The sequence below is a fragment of the Suricata suricatta genome, chromosome 10 (assembly GCF_006229205.1).
Source record: "Suricata suricatta isolate VVHF042 chromosome 10, meerkat_22Aug2017_6uvM2_HiC, whole genome shotgun sequence".
Taxonomy (NCBI): domain Eukaryota; kingdom Metazoa; phylum Chordata; class Mammalia; order Carnivora; family Herpestidae; genus Suricata; species Suricata suricatta.
In genome coordinates this window covers 56,728,907-56,743,652 of record NC_043709.1, presented here as the reverse complement: position 1 = coordinate 56,743,652, position 14,746 = coordinate 56,728,907, and the positions used below count along the sequence as shown (strand labels likewise).

General features: G+C 46.2%; 1 protein-coding gene across 5 annotated transcripts; it reads right to left on the bottom strand.

Annotated features, from left to right (window-relative positions):
• Nucleotides 1-310: 310 nt before the first annotated feature.
• Nucleotides 311-14,705, bottom strand: PAN2 (poly(A) specific ribonuclease subunit PAN2). 5 transcript variants are annotated; one of them, XM_029953255.1, is made up of 26 exons: nucleotides 14,478-14,700; nucleotides 13,435-13,831; nucleotides 10,152-10,321; nucleotides 9,918-10,038; nucleotides 9,678-9,755; nucleotides 9,036-9,303; nucleotides 8,277-8,619; nucleotides 7,997-8,093; nucleotides 7,070-7,189; nucleotides 6,735-6,854; nucleotides 6,336-6,464; nucleotides 6,009-6,208; nucleotides 5,762-5,898; nucleotides 5,519-5,625; nucleotides 5,232-5,330; nucleotides 5,042-5,115; nucleotides 4,736-4,883; nucleotides 4,294-4,437; nucleotides 4,105-4,164; nucleotides 3,786-3,876; nucleotides 2,807-2,964; nucleotides 2,564-2,707; nucleotides 2,252-2,431; nucleotides 2,031-2,124; nucleotides 1,517-1,750; nucleotides 311-975 (listed from the first exon to the last, which is right to left on the bottom strand). In XM_029953255.1, exons 2-26 carry the CDS (start codon nucleotides 13,714-13,716, stop codon nucleotides 941-943), a joined length of 3,633 nt encoding a protein of 1,210 aa, XP_029809115.1. In that variant the 5' UTR covers nucleotides 13,717-13,831; nucleotides 14,478-14,700; the 3' UTR covers nucleotides 311-940. The 5 variants fall into 5 exon arrangements, 4 of the variants coding, with proteins under 4 accessions (XP_029809115.1, XP_029809116.1, XP_029809117.1 ...); XM_029953256.1 differs by having other exon boundaries at nucleotides 1,553-1,750; XM_029953257.1 differs by having other exon boundaries at nucleotides 1,553-1,750; nucleotides 5,762-5,895.
• Between the last annotated feature and the right edge of the window lie 41 nt (nucleotides 14,706-14,746).

Here is a 14,746-nt window from a genome sequence, read left to right as displayed (position 1 = left end):
AACAAGCCCTGCAGTTTGTCAGTTTCCCCAACTTTACTTTTAGGAAGAAACCATACTGCGCATCTTAAAAGAATCAGACCTTAAGGTACTAGGCAGCCATAGCAAAGAGCTAAAAATAACCGTCCAGGAAAGATATAATTCTATTCCTCCAATAACCTTAACTTTGGACTCCAGACCTTCACCTTCTTTTCTAGGTGGAAATTTGGTTTTCCCCAGTTGTTATAGAAAGCCAACACAAAGAAAGAAGAGGAGAGCTTAAGTCAGAGCATCTCACACTTGCAGGTCTCTAATGACATAGATGACAAGCCAATAACATTTTTGTTTTTATTTTATAAAACATGCATTTAAAAACAAAATTTTTAAAAATAACAAAACTTGGGAGAGGAGAGTGGATGGAAGACAGATGCTTCTCAGCTGTCAGCAGGAGTGAAGACAGCAGCCAAGCTGTGTCTAGGACCCAAAGGCTTTTTGGCAATGATGGTGTTGGCAACACTGGTTTGCTAGTGCTACCAATACTCTATGTCCTGGTCTATCCAGGCATCCTTCAAGCAGAGACTTGAGCAGTCTTATATCCTATCACTGTCCGGGACCTGAGTCTTTAGCCAACTAGGAACTTAAGAGTACTGGTTCCAGGAGTATTTTTTGCCTGGATATTTGTTACCCAGGATATTTGTTGAGAATACCAATTTCTTTCCATTTGGGCCAATTCTAGACTCTGTTTCTGGCCTGCTATTTTGCAAAGAATGAAAAAGGAATCTGGCACCTCTTCCTTTGCAGCAACTCTGCTGCATTCCAGTTCTATTAATAGCACCATCTGTAGACCCTGAGCAGGTCCAATTCTGGAAGCGGACAAGGTACAGCCAACTTGGGAGGCCATCTCCCAGTTCTGGGGCACAGAACACTGAAGGGAGAGGTGGTAGGTCACTGGGAGAGGGTGAGGTCAGAGTGCCAACACTGAGGAGAAGACAGCAGCATCTGTCAGAGACAAAATCAAGAGCATTGACTCTTAAGATGAGTGAAGAAAAAGCACCTGGAATACTATTTATGAAGGAAAAGGGGGCAAATCTGCCCCAATCATTTTAGAATTAGGGGCGCCTGGGTGGCTCATTCGGTTGAGCATCTGACTTCAGCTCAGGTCATGATCTCACGGTTCATGAGTTCAAGCCCCGTCTTGGGCTCTGTGCTCACAGCTTGTTCAGAGCCTAGAGTCTGGAGCCTGCTTCGGATTCTGTGTCCCCCTCTTTCTCTGCCCCTCCCCCGCTCGTGCTCTGTCTCACTCTTGTCTCTCAAAAATAAATAAATGTAAAAAAAGTTAACAAGCATTTTAGAATTAGGCAGGAGGAAGTTAGGATCAATGCAGACTTTCAAGAATACAATCTATTTCACTGACTGTTGGGAGGTGCTTTGTAAACTACTGAGTGCTCTACAAATGTAAGGTAGGGTTGGTACTATTGTTAACATCACCATCATCATTATTATGATAAGTATAATCTTCACATATGCAATCAAAACCCACCCTGTCCGGTTTCCCTTGTCCCAATCCAGGCCTTACTCTTGGGACTTGTCTGACCCTCAGGCTCAGGAACCTTCCAGTCCATCTTTCGGCCCTTCTCATAAAGACCCTTGAGCACTTTGTGGAAGGATTCAGGCTCCGTGCCATTTTTGCTTAGCTCCAGATACTTTCGGTAGAGTTGAAGGGCTGTGCGGGCATCTTCAATACTGTCATGGGTTTCCCCTTGGATCTTCAGGTCTGAGGGAATTAGAGGTGGAATAGTTTGGAACCTAGTAAAGGAAAAGTAAGAACATGTCCCATAATCACATCCCCTACTCCCAATAATCAATAAAAAGCTTGACTGCCCATAAGGGAAAGAGCCAAACACCGTACCTAGTGCAGAGGGATACTGAAGTTACTTAAATCCATTTGTAATTCTCACCACTAAGTCAGGGTCCTCCCTACTCCTTTGATTCCTCCAACAATTTTTCCTGCTCTTAATGAGCACCATAAGGGCCTACAAGGTACATCAACTCACCTAGGAAGTACCAAGCAAGGAATCGCAGGGAAATCATTCGTTTTCGGGGCATATGAAAGAGATAGACAGTGTCAAGGACTTGGTCCTTGGGTACCTGGCAGAGATAAAAGAGTGGGAGACTGAAGGTAGGTGAACCATAATTTCCCATTCTCCAAAAGCACAATGTATACCCTTAAGGTCCCATATTCAAAGGAAACTCTTAAAAAGAGCCCTGCCCGAACCATGAGGTTGATGACCCGGAAGTCCTTCTGCAGACCATGACCCACAAACTTGACTCCAATATCTATAAGAAAACGAAGCTTTAAGTAGGTAGACTTGAGAGTTGTGAGGTGCTTAGAGGAAATCTTGGCATCTAGGTCTCCTGGCTTAATCCCCGAGTACTGAGTCAAGTAATCCACCACCTAGGCATAGAGAAAACGAGAAGTTGCTCAGGAAGTGAGGTGCAGAGTCTCCCCCTGATACTCTTCCCTGGGTTTTAGAGCACTCTATGTTAGCACAAGGTCTGTCTCGCTTGTACCTCCATATCTTAATACCTGCTCCTGGGTAGAGATATAGTCATCAATGAAGGGGATACCCTCATTGGGTCCCTGGCCTCGAACACAAGTAATCCTTGCTACTGACATCTGGCTTGGTTTGATGGTGGACTTGGTGCCATCACTGCGTAACTCTGCTTCCTCCTATATGAGAAGAGTTGATAAGGTAATCAGAGAACTGCTTATGACTCCTAATATTTCCAGAGTTCTGTTCCAACACCACACCCTTTTGGTCTTATTTACCTCATTAAGAGTGACAAACTCAGCATCTAGGCCCACCAGATCTCCAACCTGTGGCATCTCATTCAGCATCAGTGGAATAAAGGTAGTATGCGTTTTTCGCTGCTTCCGTGCTAGAGAGGCTTCAGCTAGCAGGACACTTGCCTCAATAGGGTTCTTGACTGGAAGAGAAAACCCAGAAGACAGATGGTTAGGGATAGGGAAGTAACCAGGGGAGGGAAACCCAGGATGGCTGACCAGACACTGGGTCTACACTGTGATCTCTCAAATTTTTTTTTTATGTCTTTTATTTTTGAGAGACAGAGAGACAGTGTGAGCAGGGGAGGGTCAGAGAGAGAGGGAGACACAGAATCTGAAGCAGGCTCCAGGCTCTGAGCTAGCTGTCAGCACAGAGCCCGATGTGGGGCTCAAACCCACGAACCAAACCGTGAGTTCATGACCTGAGCTGAAGCCGGCTGCTTCACCGACTGAGCCACCCAGGCGCCCTGACACTGTGATCTCTCAATAATCAAAGCATGTGAATAAAAAGTTGTGTCTGGTGAACAGATAGATGGAACAGGTCAAATCAGAAAACTATTAAGAAATATGCTAAGAAAAAACAAAAAAGCAGAGAGGAAACAATAAGACTTTGACTTTAGCTTAGAAAATCTAGAAAAATAAAGTTGCACAGAAACTATGGTTTAAAGGCACCAAAAAGGAACCTTATAAGGAGTTCATCTCCAAAAGAAGAAGAAAGCTTCCCTTGGGGAGAATGATGAGACTCAAAATCAAAACTTTTCCCTTTTGATCAGATTCTCCCCCATCATCTATTCCCCTCTATACCCTTAGGATCTCCAGGTTCTGATATAGGACCTGATGACCAAGAATCTCTTTAGTATCCCTGGAAATAATAACACTGGTTACTTATCCTAATCTTAACAAGATCTCTTCCAAAAGACCAATCTAAACTGCCACACTCTTGAGTCTACTCTGTACCACTTACTGTTCAGGTTGTATTTGGAATTAAGATTCCTTTTGACGTAATAAAGGATAGCAGGTACTTTCCAATTCATGTCAAACTGCACAGCTTCATGCTATAAAAGAAAAAGGACTCATGGCCTATATATAGATGCCCCTTTTTCCTTTTTCCCAGGCCAGACAGAAGACAGAACTCATGTACTACGTTTAGTTTTGCTAACACTTTTTATTCTTGAGGACCCATCCCTCCCTCCTGAATCTGCCCGGCATTCTCTGGAGCACTGAGGACGAGAATTCTTGGAAAAGGGGAGATGAAAGGGTGAATGGAATGTGTTACAACTAACCTTATCAATAGGTTCAATAAGAAAGTCATTGAAGAGATACCACTGCTGGTGGGTAACACCCTGTGGAAATACAGCAAAAGACAGATGATAAAGTGAGAGCTGGACCACTCAGACTCAAGATAAGGACAGACCTGGGACTCCATTGTGGCTACCACCAGGAGTGTCCCTACCTTGTATTATCTCACTCACCTCCTTGCGCTGGTGGTAGGTCTCTCCAACTTTGATGTGAGCCACCAGGCTGCCCCCTGTGCGTGAGTCCAGGATGTGTACCACAGTAGCCATCAGGTCATACACAAAGACACCATGCTCCTCCTCTGCCCTGGCTGGGCCCCACTGTGAGGGGGGTACCCAGGCTGCTAAGCTAAGTTTAAGGATGGGGAAGGAAGGGGAATGGGGAGAGAGGACAGGGAGTTTGGGGGTGGGGATGGGGGACCAGGGTGGGTTATCTCCATCCTAGCCCATCTAAGACTCTAAATACTGAACTGAGTCACTCTGGAAAAGCCCACAGCTGGTAAATACATGGCTTTATTCCCTTCCTTTTCCCTATACTAAGTTCCATCTTCCCCTTGCCCTGCTTCTGCCCCAACCTTCTCTCCCTTATTCCCCCTTCTCTTCCCAGTTGTTCAACAACCTGTATCTCATCCCCATCAGTCCAATTGCAAACATCCAGCCCTTTATTCTTGGTCATCTTCATGCGAATGGAGAAAGGAAGCCAGACATTCTTCAACTCCTCAATGGAGGAACACATCAGCATGCCCTCTGGACTCCCTAGTTCCTTCCTATCAGGACAAGAGAATTAGAAATCCATTCTGAGGGGGGGGAGGGTGTTAAAAAAAAAAAAAGAAATCCATTCTGAGATCTAGCCAGTGACCAGAGAAGCCACTGGGAAGCTCAATCCTTTGACCCCACCCCCCACCCCCGACCAGACAGTACCTACCAATCAGCTAAAGCAAACTCTTTATTCTTAGAGATTTCTCCTCCATGTTTTTTTATTGCCATCTTGAAGGCAACCTGAACAGAAAGGAGAAAATATCTGATTCCTTAGGAACATTAATCATATATTGAACACAGAAGGGAGAGAAAACTAAGAAGAACACCTAAATCCTGCTTCTAGACCTGGTCCTTACCTCAGCCTGCATTCTCCAGAAATCAGCTTCTTTCAAGCTGTTCACCTCACAGTTGATGACAAGAATATCTGGCAGATGGCGGATGTTGCGGGTCTGAATCTGAGAGGAAAAAACAAACAAGGAATGGCAGGGAGTCTAGAGGAAAAAAACCTGGATGGGAACAGGAGAACCTGGACCTGATTTTCAAACTGAGGCTCCACCCACTCCCTATTGATCCCTGGATGGCGGTGCGGACATAGCGAGTCTCAGATGAGATCACATCAAGTCCCCAACATGGGAGGACTCACCGTGGGCTGGTACTTCTCGCAGTTGTCACACCAGGCCTGTGTATTCTGCTCGAGGCAGATGCTTCGCTTCAGCACCTGAGCAAAGTCCCAGTTCTTCCCGGTTTTATCTGAGGGGAAACTGGATGCTTCACTCTAGGTTCTCCTCTCTACCCAGTGTTAGCCTCCCAACACCCTCTCCTTGATGTTATGGGACACGTGAGGGAACCTTCCCAACCCAGCTGCAGGGTATACCACTGTTGCTACCCTCGGGGTAGGAGAGCGTGAAGAGCAGGGTGGAAGAGGCTCGCACGGTCTCACTGCCGCAGCGGCAGAGGCTGCAATTCTCCATCTCACAGCTGAACAGCTGCCCGATGACAGAGTCCCCCGATGAGCAAAAACTGCTAAGGGCAGGGAAGGCAATACACACGCACAGGGAGGCAGTTAGGAGATTCTGTAAGTAACAGAGGGGCCTGTCGGCGTGGCTTTAACTGTTCATGTCCTGATTCCATACCTGCCTCCAGCACCTCGATAAGCCTGGGGTACTTCTAGCTCCTGCATATCCTGATGCAGTTGAGTGAGAATGAAGCGATTCCACCTCTGAATAAGCCTGGCGAGATTGCCTTTGCCTGAAGCCTCATCTGAGTCAGCCAGGATCAGACCAAGGGCCGAGGCCTCAGGAATGGTGCGGAATGCCCGAAGAAAATTACTGCCCTGGAATTCAGGAAGTGTGTTGGTAGAATGGGGCAATTTTCTCTTCTGTTGTCATTTGCACAGCAATGTCTCTGCCTACTGTCTATCTCCCTTCCCCTTTTATCATCCCCAGTCTCCAGACACTGACCTGACAAGGGTCACCTCGAGAGAGATCCAACATGTGGAAGAGGAAACCCAGTTCACATGCCAGACAGAACTCCTTCTGGCAAAGATGGTTCTGTATAAGACAGCGAACGGGCTCGAGAAAGTAGAGCACCTGGGGAAAAGAACAGGAGAACTGATGTAGGCAACTGCTATGAAGAGGAAGAGAGATGGGATGGTTAAATGAGCTGGTGAAGAATACAGGTCAGGAGTCTACTGAAGAATGGAGTACACAGAGGAGACTTGAAGGCTGTGGAGCAAGAAAGAATGGTAGTGGAGGCCATGGCAAAGTAGGCTTGGTTGGAGACCTGGAAAAAGAGCAGAGGGTATGGGGCCACAGAGAAGAAAGGCCATAGCCATGATCAGGTCGCAGGAATATCCTTACCTGGATCATGCAGTTACAGTAGGCGTTAGGAATGTGGGGCTCTAATCCAGCAAACAGGGTCTTATTGTAGTGTTTGAAGTCAAAGTCCTCCAACCCTAGCTTGGAGTACTTGATGGTTACCTGAGGCAGAAATAGTCTGAGCAAAATGAAGGTATCTTCAGAGTCCCCTAATCCTTTGCAGTGTTCACAACCTTCCCCCAAACCTCCCTCCTGAGTCCAGGTGGTAAGTGAAGGCTTCTCGACTGAGTCCTTTGATCCTTTCTAGAAAGACCCCCTCTTCCCAGGGAACCTTTCCCCACATCCCACAGGGCTCCTTCCTTGGTAACCCCCAGCACCTTGCGGTATTTCTTAGAGACCATGTGGAGATGTGGCTCCTCTTCCCGCCCGATCGGTGACTCAGTGACCTGGCTGAAGTTGTCAAATTCGCTGTCTGACTCTTTGAGTCGGTAAGGAATCTAGAATTTTTAAAAAGAGGTATTTGGCTGGATGTCTTAATTATCTTTGATTTCCCCCCACCTTTATCCCAACACTGAACCTTCAAATTTCATGAAGTTTCAGCATCCACCGTGTCCTTTTTATTACCATTGCCACCACCCTACCTCACCACAGCTGGACAACTGTGATAGCTTCCACGCATGGCTCAGTACACTCACTCTGTCCAACATCCCGCCACCAAACTCTACCGAAACATCTTTTTCAGTGTATCACTTCTATCCCTATACACTGGAATTAAGGCTTCACAACCAGGCCCTTTCCAACCTCAAAAGTCACACTATTTCCTAGCACTAACTACCACTCTAGCCAGACTGGTCCAGTCACAGTGCCAGTCAGATACACCTTTTGCAGTTATGCTTCTTGAGGCCTCTGCTAACACTGATCCCATGTTACTTTCTACTTACCCATCTTTCACCTTTCCAGCTCAATATCTACCTTTTCCAGTATGTCTTCCTTGAGTAACATTTTCCCTCTAAACAGTCCTGGCAGTGAATGCTTGTAACATTCACTTAGTACTTAACAATAGAACAAATAACTTGTTACAGACAGGTCTTATCTTCACCAGCCAAATACTAAACTTCTTAATAGCAAAGACTCTATCTCTGAATTCTCCCTAAGGCCTACCATGGTACTTTCCATTCATTAGACCTCAAAAACCTCTTAATGATTGACTAAAAGCAAAAACTGATGAGGACTAGTAAAGAAACAAGACAGGAGAAATCCAAAAGGTCTGGGGTGGGGGCTGACCCCCTCTCCTCTGAACATACCTGATTGCGCAGCCTGGTGCGGGGGTTGGGTGCATAGCCAATGAAGCCCACCTTCTTCATGGTGCGTAGAATCTCTGCATCCACAGGGGGCGCTCGCCTATAATGTAGTATAGTTCTAGGGCTTGAAGGTTGTGGTACCTGCTTATCCAATCCCCAAGCCCCAAGGAGCCAGAAAAGAAAGTATTGGAGGCATACAAAAATCAAGGAAGGAGACTACAGGGAATCCTGGTATCTTGGCTCTTTCCCCCTCCCTCCTTTTGACCCAGATGTGAGGTACAACCTGGGAGCTGGAGCGGAGTTGGCAGCAGGCCAATCAGAGAGAAGCGTGTCAGTGGTGAGCGGGACAGGGATGAGGGAAAGAGGCAGCAGGTCCTGGCTCCAGTCCAGAGGAGGCAGTGAGTCCACAAGACAGGGCAAAGCAAACTCCGTCTCACGGGAGAAAGGGTTGAAGGAAGGTTCAGGGGAATCAGTCCAGAGGTGCACACAGCCCTCGGAATCCCCAAAGGCCAGGGCCTGCTTGCTGGCTGATACGTCAAATGTCATTAGCAGAGGCCCCACGGGATTCACATGAAAGATGTCTGCTGGGTTGGCCAAGCCTGTGGGCTCACAAAACTGGCATTGCCCTAGGAGAGAGGAGGAAGTGCTATGAGCCCTGGAAGTTTGAAAGGGGGCCATCCTTTTATGCTCTTCCTATCCTCTTCCCCTGGTATCAGGAAAAGAAGGGGCCTAAGTTCATGCCCAGAGATACAAATAATACCATCTGATGCCTTCTCATAAACCACAGGCAGGTCTGTTACCCTGTGGTAACAGGCAGTTCTAAGTTGTTCTGCCTGCTCCACCTTTATCTTTTTCTGTGTTCTTCACACTCAGGGAGAAAATAAAAGCTCTAATCTCTGACCAAACCTAAGTGAGACCCTGAGAACCCACTGAAAGTTTACTATTTCCCCCAACACAGAGGTTCCTAGGAGTATACTCCTTCCGGTGTCTACTTCTCCTTCACTCATTGACCCCTCCTACCCCTTCCTATAGTCCTTCCTACCCGACTGGGAGATGATAGCAAGTCGAGAAGTATATGTAGGGATGAAGCGCAAGAAGGCAGGATCCACATGTACTTGAAGTGGTGTGATGGCACGCATCATGCGCAGATCATACACCTTGAGGAAACGGTCACAGGCCAGGCCAGTGAGGCGGCTGGAGAAGCCACAGGCGGCCAGCAGGTTGCCATGCACATCAAAATCTGACAGACTCCCCGAGAAAGCATCAAACTCATGCTCCACCTTAAAAGTACGGAGGTCTCGCAGAGAAACCTGAAGAAGAGATAACTCAGTTATCTGCCAACACTGTTATCAGGGAAAGTACTCGCCACCTACCTAACCCTCTGCCAAAAGAACTAAGGCTCTAGGATACAGGCAATTAAAGCACAAAACAGACAAAAAGAGGGGCCAAGAGTTGGAAGGGACTCCAAAGAGAACTCTTGTTTACTCTCTTGCCTCAAAGTTATCTAGTTACCACAGAAGGCATCAGCCTGAAAGACAATCTAGTATAACATGGTTGAATAGGGACTCAGGTCACTCCTCCTGTGCCTCCAACTACAGCCCCAGAACTGAGGGAAAGGAAGAGCTCCAGCACACATCTGATGAAACAGGGCCATGTGGTAGGAGAAAACATGGAACCGAGCCACCTTGCCAGATGTGTGGCCACAGAAGAAGAAGCGATTTGTCTGTCTCATAATGGTGACTCCAGGTGTCTCAACTGCATACTGGGGAGGAAAGCAGAAAAACCAGTGAGAATAATTCTTCCCACAGACCAAAGGAACAGAAAGATGGCACATATATCTTAGGCATGTTTCCAGTGTAGCCATATCCCTGGCCCCCCAAAAACCTCAGGCCCTGCCTGGGTCTTTCTTGCTCTAGTCTTATACCTTCTGAGTCTCTTGGACAGTGTTAAGGTCAATTTCCAATATGTGGTTCTGCAGCCCACCAACAAGCAGAGTGCTGCTGTCAGTCAGCAGGAGACTGTGCATATCCTCACTCTCATCCAACCTAGAGGAGAAAGGAAAGGCTAAGGGACCAATGTCTTGAAAATTTCCAATCCTTTAGACACCCCATTTTAGAAGGGACTCTCTTTACCAGTCCAGAGCTGAAAAGCCACTTACAGGTAATCAAATATAATGAGGCCCCCACGAGCCATATACTTGAGGTTGTTCTTGGTGAGAAATAGGATACCATTTTCCAGGCTCTGTATCTGTCGAATGTCATCACTGCCATTGACCTGAAAGGATGAGTAACGCTCCAAGGCGGGGCCAAAAAATGAAGTGGCATGGCCCTGTGGGGACAAAAAGATGAGACACAACCTGAGTAGAGGGGCAGAGCCACCCCAGATATAGGTCAGGAAGGACATTGCTCAACTTTTCTCCATTCTTGCTTGGCCTTTCTGGCTAACAGCAACTAAGGCATACAGCTAGGGACCAATGTAAGTGACAATGACATTGATAATACTATCTTCTGTTTAATGTTTTACAAAGTACTTTTGTAAACGCTACCTCATTTTATCCTCACAATGACCCTGCTGAATAGGTAATGGCTTAGTTGGTTAGAACAGTTTCAGGTCAGGGATGTGAGTCTGATCCTCCACTGACCAGCTGGCTTTCTTATGTTCCACATTCAAATCTTAATCTCATCTGGGAAATGTGCACTGTGGGTCACAGGCTGCAATGGAGAGAATGTGAAACTCATTCCACCCTTGGCTCCTATGACATCACTCACTACTGGTTTCACTCCTCACTCTGAGCTCATACCTTCTCTTTGTGTGCTTCCTTTCAGACCACTCTTGAACCATGGCTATTCCCAGTCCATTACTTTCTCACTAGTCTTCCTAGGCAATCTCATACACGCTCTAGGTTTTAACCATCAATCTTTTAACTGATGGGTCCTAACCCTCTCCTCTAGCCCAGACCACTGCCTCAAGCTTCAGACTTATACAGCCAAATATCTACTAAACATCTCTCTTTAGATATTCCATGAAAACCCCAAACTCATTACATTCTAAATTAAATTTGTCATTTTTACCTCATTTCAATTCTTCTTTTAACTGTATTCCTTATGGTACCATGATCATCCAAAGGACTAAGTCACTGGTAGTAACTTAAATCTTGTTTCCTTCCTAAATTATTTCCCAAATCTTTTCTACATATCTACAGTGCTTCATTCAGGCTTTCATATTCTATGTGAACTGCTACAAAAACCTACAAATTAAGCTGATCCCACTGAGTCCTGCCATGTCCCCCCTTAAATCAAACTATACTGCTACTTCAGCATTCTAAGAGGCAAACATAATCTGATCATTCTGGATAAAAATCATCAGTGGTGTGAAGGATCAACTCCTAGCTTTTTTAACACAGCATATAAAGCTTTCTAGAATGTTCTGCCCACCCCACACCCCCCAGATAGCTGCATGGCTTCTCTCTCCCTTCTAGAGGACTCAGAATGGACATCCTGGCCTGTATCCAGGTCTCTACTCAAATGTGACTTTATCAGAGAGACCTTCCCCTGACCAACTATCTAAAACAGCAATACCTCCCACCCTTCATAACCTCAACCCCCTTACTCCACTTTATTTTCCTTAAGGATACTAAACACCACCTAGTATCTTGTAAATGTATTTTTGTTGCCTTTTTAAATTCTTATTCCAAATCTATACCACAGAGCAAGGTCTGGCACCTAGCAGGTGCTCAAAAAACACAATGAAGTAATGTCTAACTATTCGGCCTTACTTCCAGAGCAGTAAACCCTAATTGCTTGTAGCTCCTGCAATCTGCAATCACACTGTGTTAGTGTCCTGGAAATCTTTATCCTGTTGCTTTTGCCAAGATAGCATTTTCCTCTCTTCTTCACCTGACTCCTACTCACCCCTCAAGAACTCACTTCAGGTGTCACTTCCTTCTGGAGGGCCTCTAACCCTTCTCCACCCAGTAAATATTTTTACATTGGCACTTAGCAGTTTATATATTAAATTCATAGTTTATGTCTTAAATTCGTAATTAGTAAGTGAAACAGTTTAGTTTCTTCTAAAGTACCAGGAAGTTATCTGTTTACATATCTTTTTTTCCCCTCATTGTTCCATAAATTCCTTGAGGGCAAGGATTGTTTTATTCAGTTTTATTTGCTGGGTCTACAATAGCAGTAGACCCTACCTACTGAAATGAATGTATTATCAAAAAAGTACATTCTTTCTGATGAAAAAAGCACAATTCATACCCTATGGAAGGAAAATTAGTAAACCAAGAATACTATTTCTTACAAAATCTTTGGGTTCTCTAGCATACTGGCAACATAGATACACATTTAAAAAATTAATACTGGGGTGCCTGAATGGCTCAGATTCTTGATTTCAGCTCAGGTCATGATTCCAGGGTTGTGGGATCAAGCCCCGCATCAGGCTCTGTGCTGAGCATGGAGCCTGCTTAAGATCTCACTCTGCCCCTCTCCCTTGCTTGTGTGCTCTAAAATAAAAAGTTGAGGGGCACCTGGGTGGCTCAGTTGGTTGAGTGTCCGGCTTCGGCTCAGGTCATGACCTCACAGTTCGAGCCCCACATCGGGCTCTGTGCTGACAGCTCAGAGCCTGGAGCCTGCTTCAGATTCTGTGTCTCCCTCTCTCTGTGACCCTCCCCTGCTCATGCTATCTCTCAAAAATAAATAAAAAACATTTAAAAAATTAAAAAATAAAATAAAATAAAATAAAATAAAAAGTTGAAAAAAAATTAACATTGATAACTACTCTCAGAGACATTAAAATCAGCCAAAGAAGATAGAATGATTCCATGTAAGGTATGCAGAAACATGTGTTAAACATTCGATAATTATAAAAATGATAACAGAAGAGGGGCATTAGAAATTGGATTTGAAGGGGCACCTGGGTGGCTCAGTTGGCTAAGCATCTGACTTAGGCTCAGGTCATGATCTCACAGTTCGTGGGTTCGAGCCCCACGTCAGGCTCTGTGCTGACAGCTAGCTCAGAGTCTGGAGTCTGTCTTTGGATTCTGTGTCTCCCTCTCTCTCTGACCCTCCCCTGCTCACACTGTTTCTCTCTCTCTCTCTCAAAAATAATTAAAACATTAAAAAAATAAATTAAAAAATAAATTGGATTTGGACACTACAGACTAACTGATGGGTACAGTTATCCAGATTAATCAAAGCTTAGAATGGGCAAATTGTGATAGAAATGGGATGACTTCTGAAAAAGAACACATACGTAATTTCTCCTTGGATTATATGGCTCTTTCCACTCCCTTCCTCCTGATTTTGACTTACAGACCTAACTAACTCTCATCACCTCAATTCAGTTCCGGCTCCCAGTAAAGCAGCTGTCCTTGGGCTAAAACCAGATAAAAGATCTCCAACATTTTTTTTTCAGCCCTTACAAAGGGGTATGGTTCTTACCCCGTGGCTTCCCACCCACAGCATCTCCTCGTGCAAGTCAAAGTGGGAGACGGAGACAGGCACACCCACTTCAGCCACCACACTGTGCAATTCAGAGTAGACACCTTCCATTATGTGCACTGACTCCTGGACAGGGAGAGCCTCCAGGGCCACCCCCTCAGGATCCAGCTCCACATTCTGTAGCAGACTTGGGTTCAGGTGGGCATCCAAGACAGGATCCAGGGCAGAATGCATGGCCGGGGCATACTCTGCCAGTCCAGGGTCCAGACCCTCGAAGTTCATGATGACGATGGCAGATTAGACCCGTGTCACACCCTTCCCTTGCAACGGCCCCTTAAGATGCCTGACCCAGCCTTCAGCAAGACAGCACCAGTGGGCCTAGAATGGACATCCTGGCCTGCAAAGGGAAAGAGGTAACTGAGTCAGTGGTAGGTTGGCCCAGGTATTTGTATTTAGTGTGTTCTAGATTATATGCGCAAAGGGGCGATGAGGCAGGCAGATGTGAGAATGCCAGGCAGGAAATGAAGCAGGCAGGAAGGGGATGTGCAGTGAGGTAGAGGCGGAAGTGGGGTCCTTTTTTCTACTCTAGGCCCTATGTACTCCCCACTACCCAGCTATCTAACCTACTACATGATTTCCTTTTCATCTCCCTTCAGGCCTGCCCACTTGCCTGGTTCACCCCGGGACCATCAGTGGAAGGAGCAGCGACTGTGGGACAAGAGTTAGGGAGACTGGCTAAGATGCTTGTTTCCCAAAATTAAGGATGAGGGGTGGGGGTTTGGGAAGTGAGAATAAGAGAAGTCAAGTTTCCCAGAGTCCCCTGCAATGTTACCCAGGATTCTCCAGGGGGAAATAATAATGTCCAGTTACCCACAATTGGGGCGGGAGTAGGGGTACATGATGAAAATGGTTAGTTACCCACAATTCTCTAGGGGAGCCAGAGAAATCAATTACCCAGAATTCTCCCCCGCCGGTGGGGAGGGGAGAGATTAGGGCAGGGGTCAGATGTGTTCTTGGGATGCTTATGGGGATTGGGTCATTACCAAGATTTCTCCATGGCGGATATTTTGGAGCGCGTGGAATTAAAATGAGTAGGGGGAGACCAAGCGCCGTCAGCTCCGCGGGAAATTCCAGTTTCCCCAATTCTCCCCCGCGCCTGAAGCTCAACCAAACACTACGGCGGAAAGGACGGCGGGCTCCCAGTCAGAGCTCCCAATCAGGAAGGGCTTGGAGCTCACCTAAGCCAATCAGAAGGAGCCAGGTACAGACGGCTCCGCGAGAAGACGCATGACGCAGGTATTGGGCAAAAATA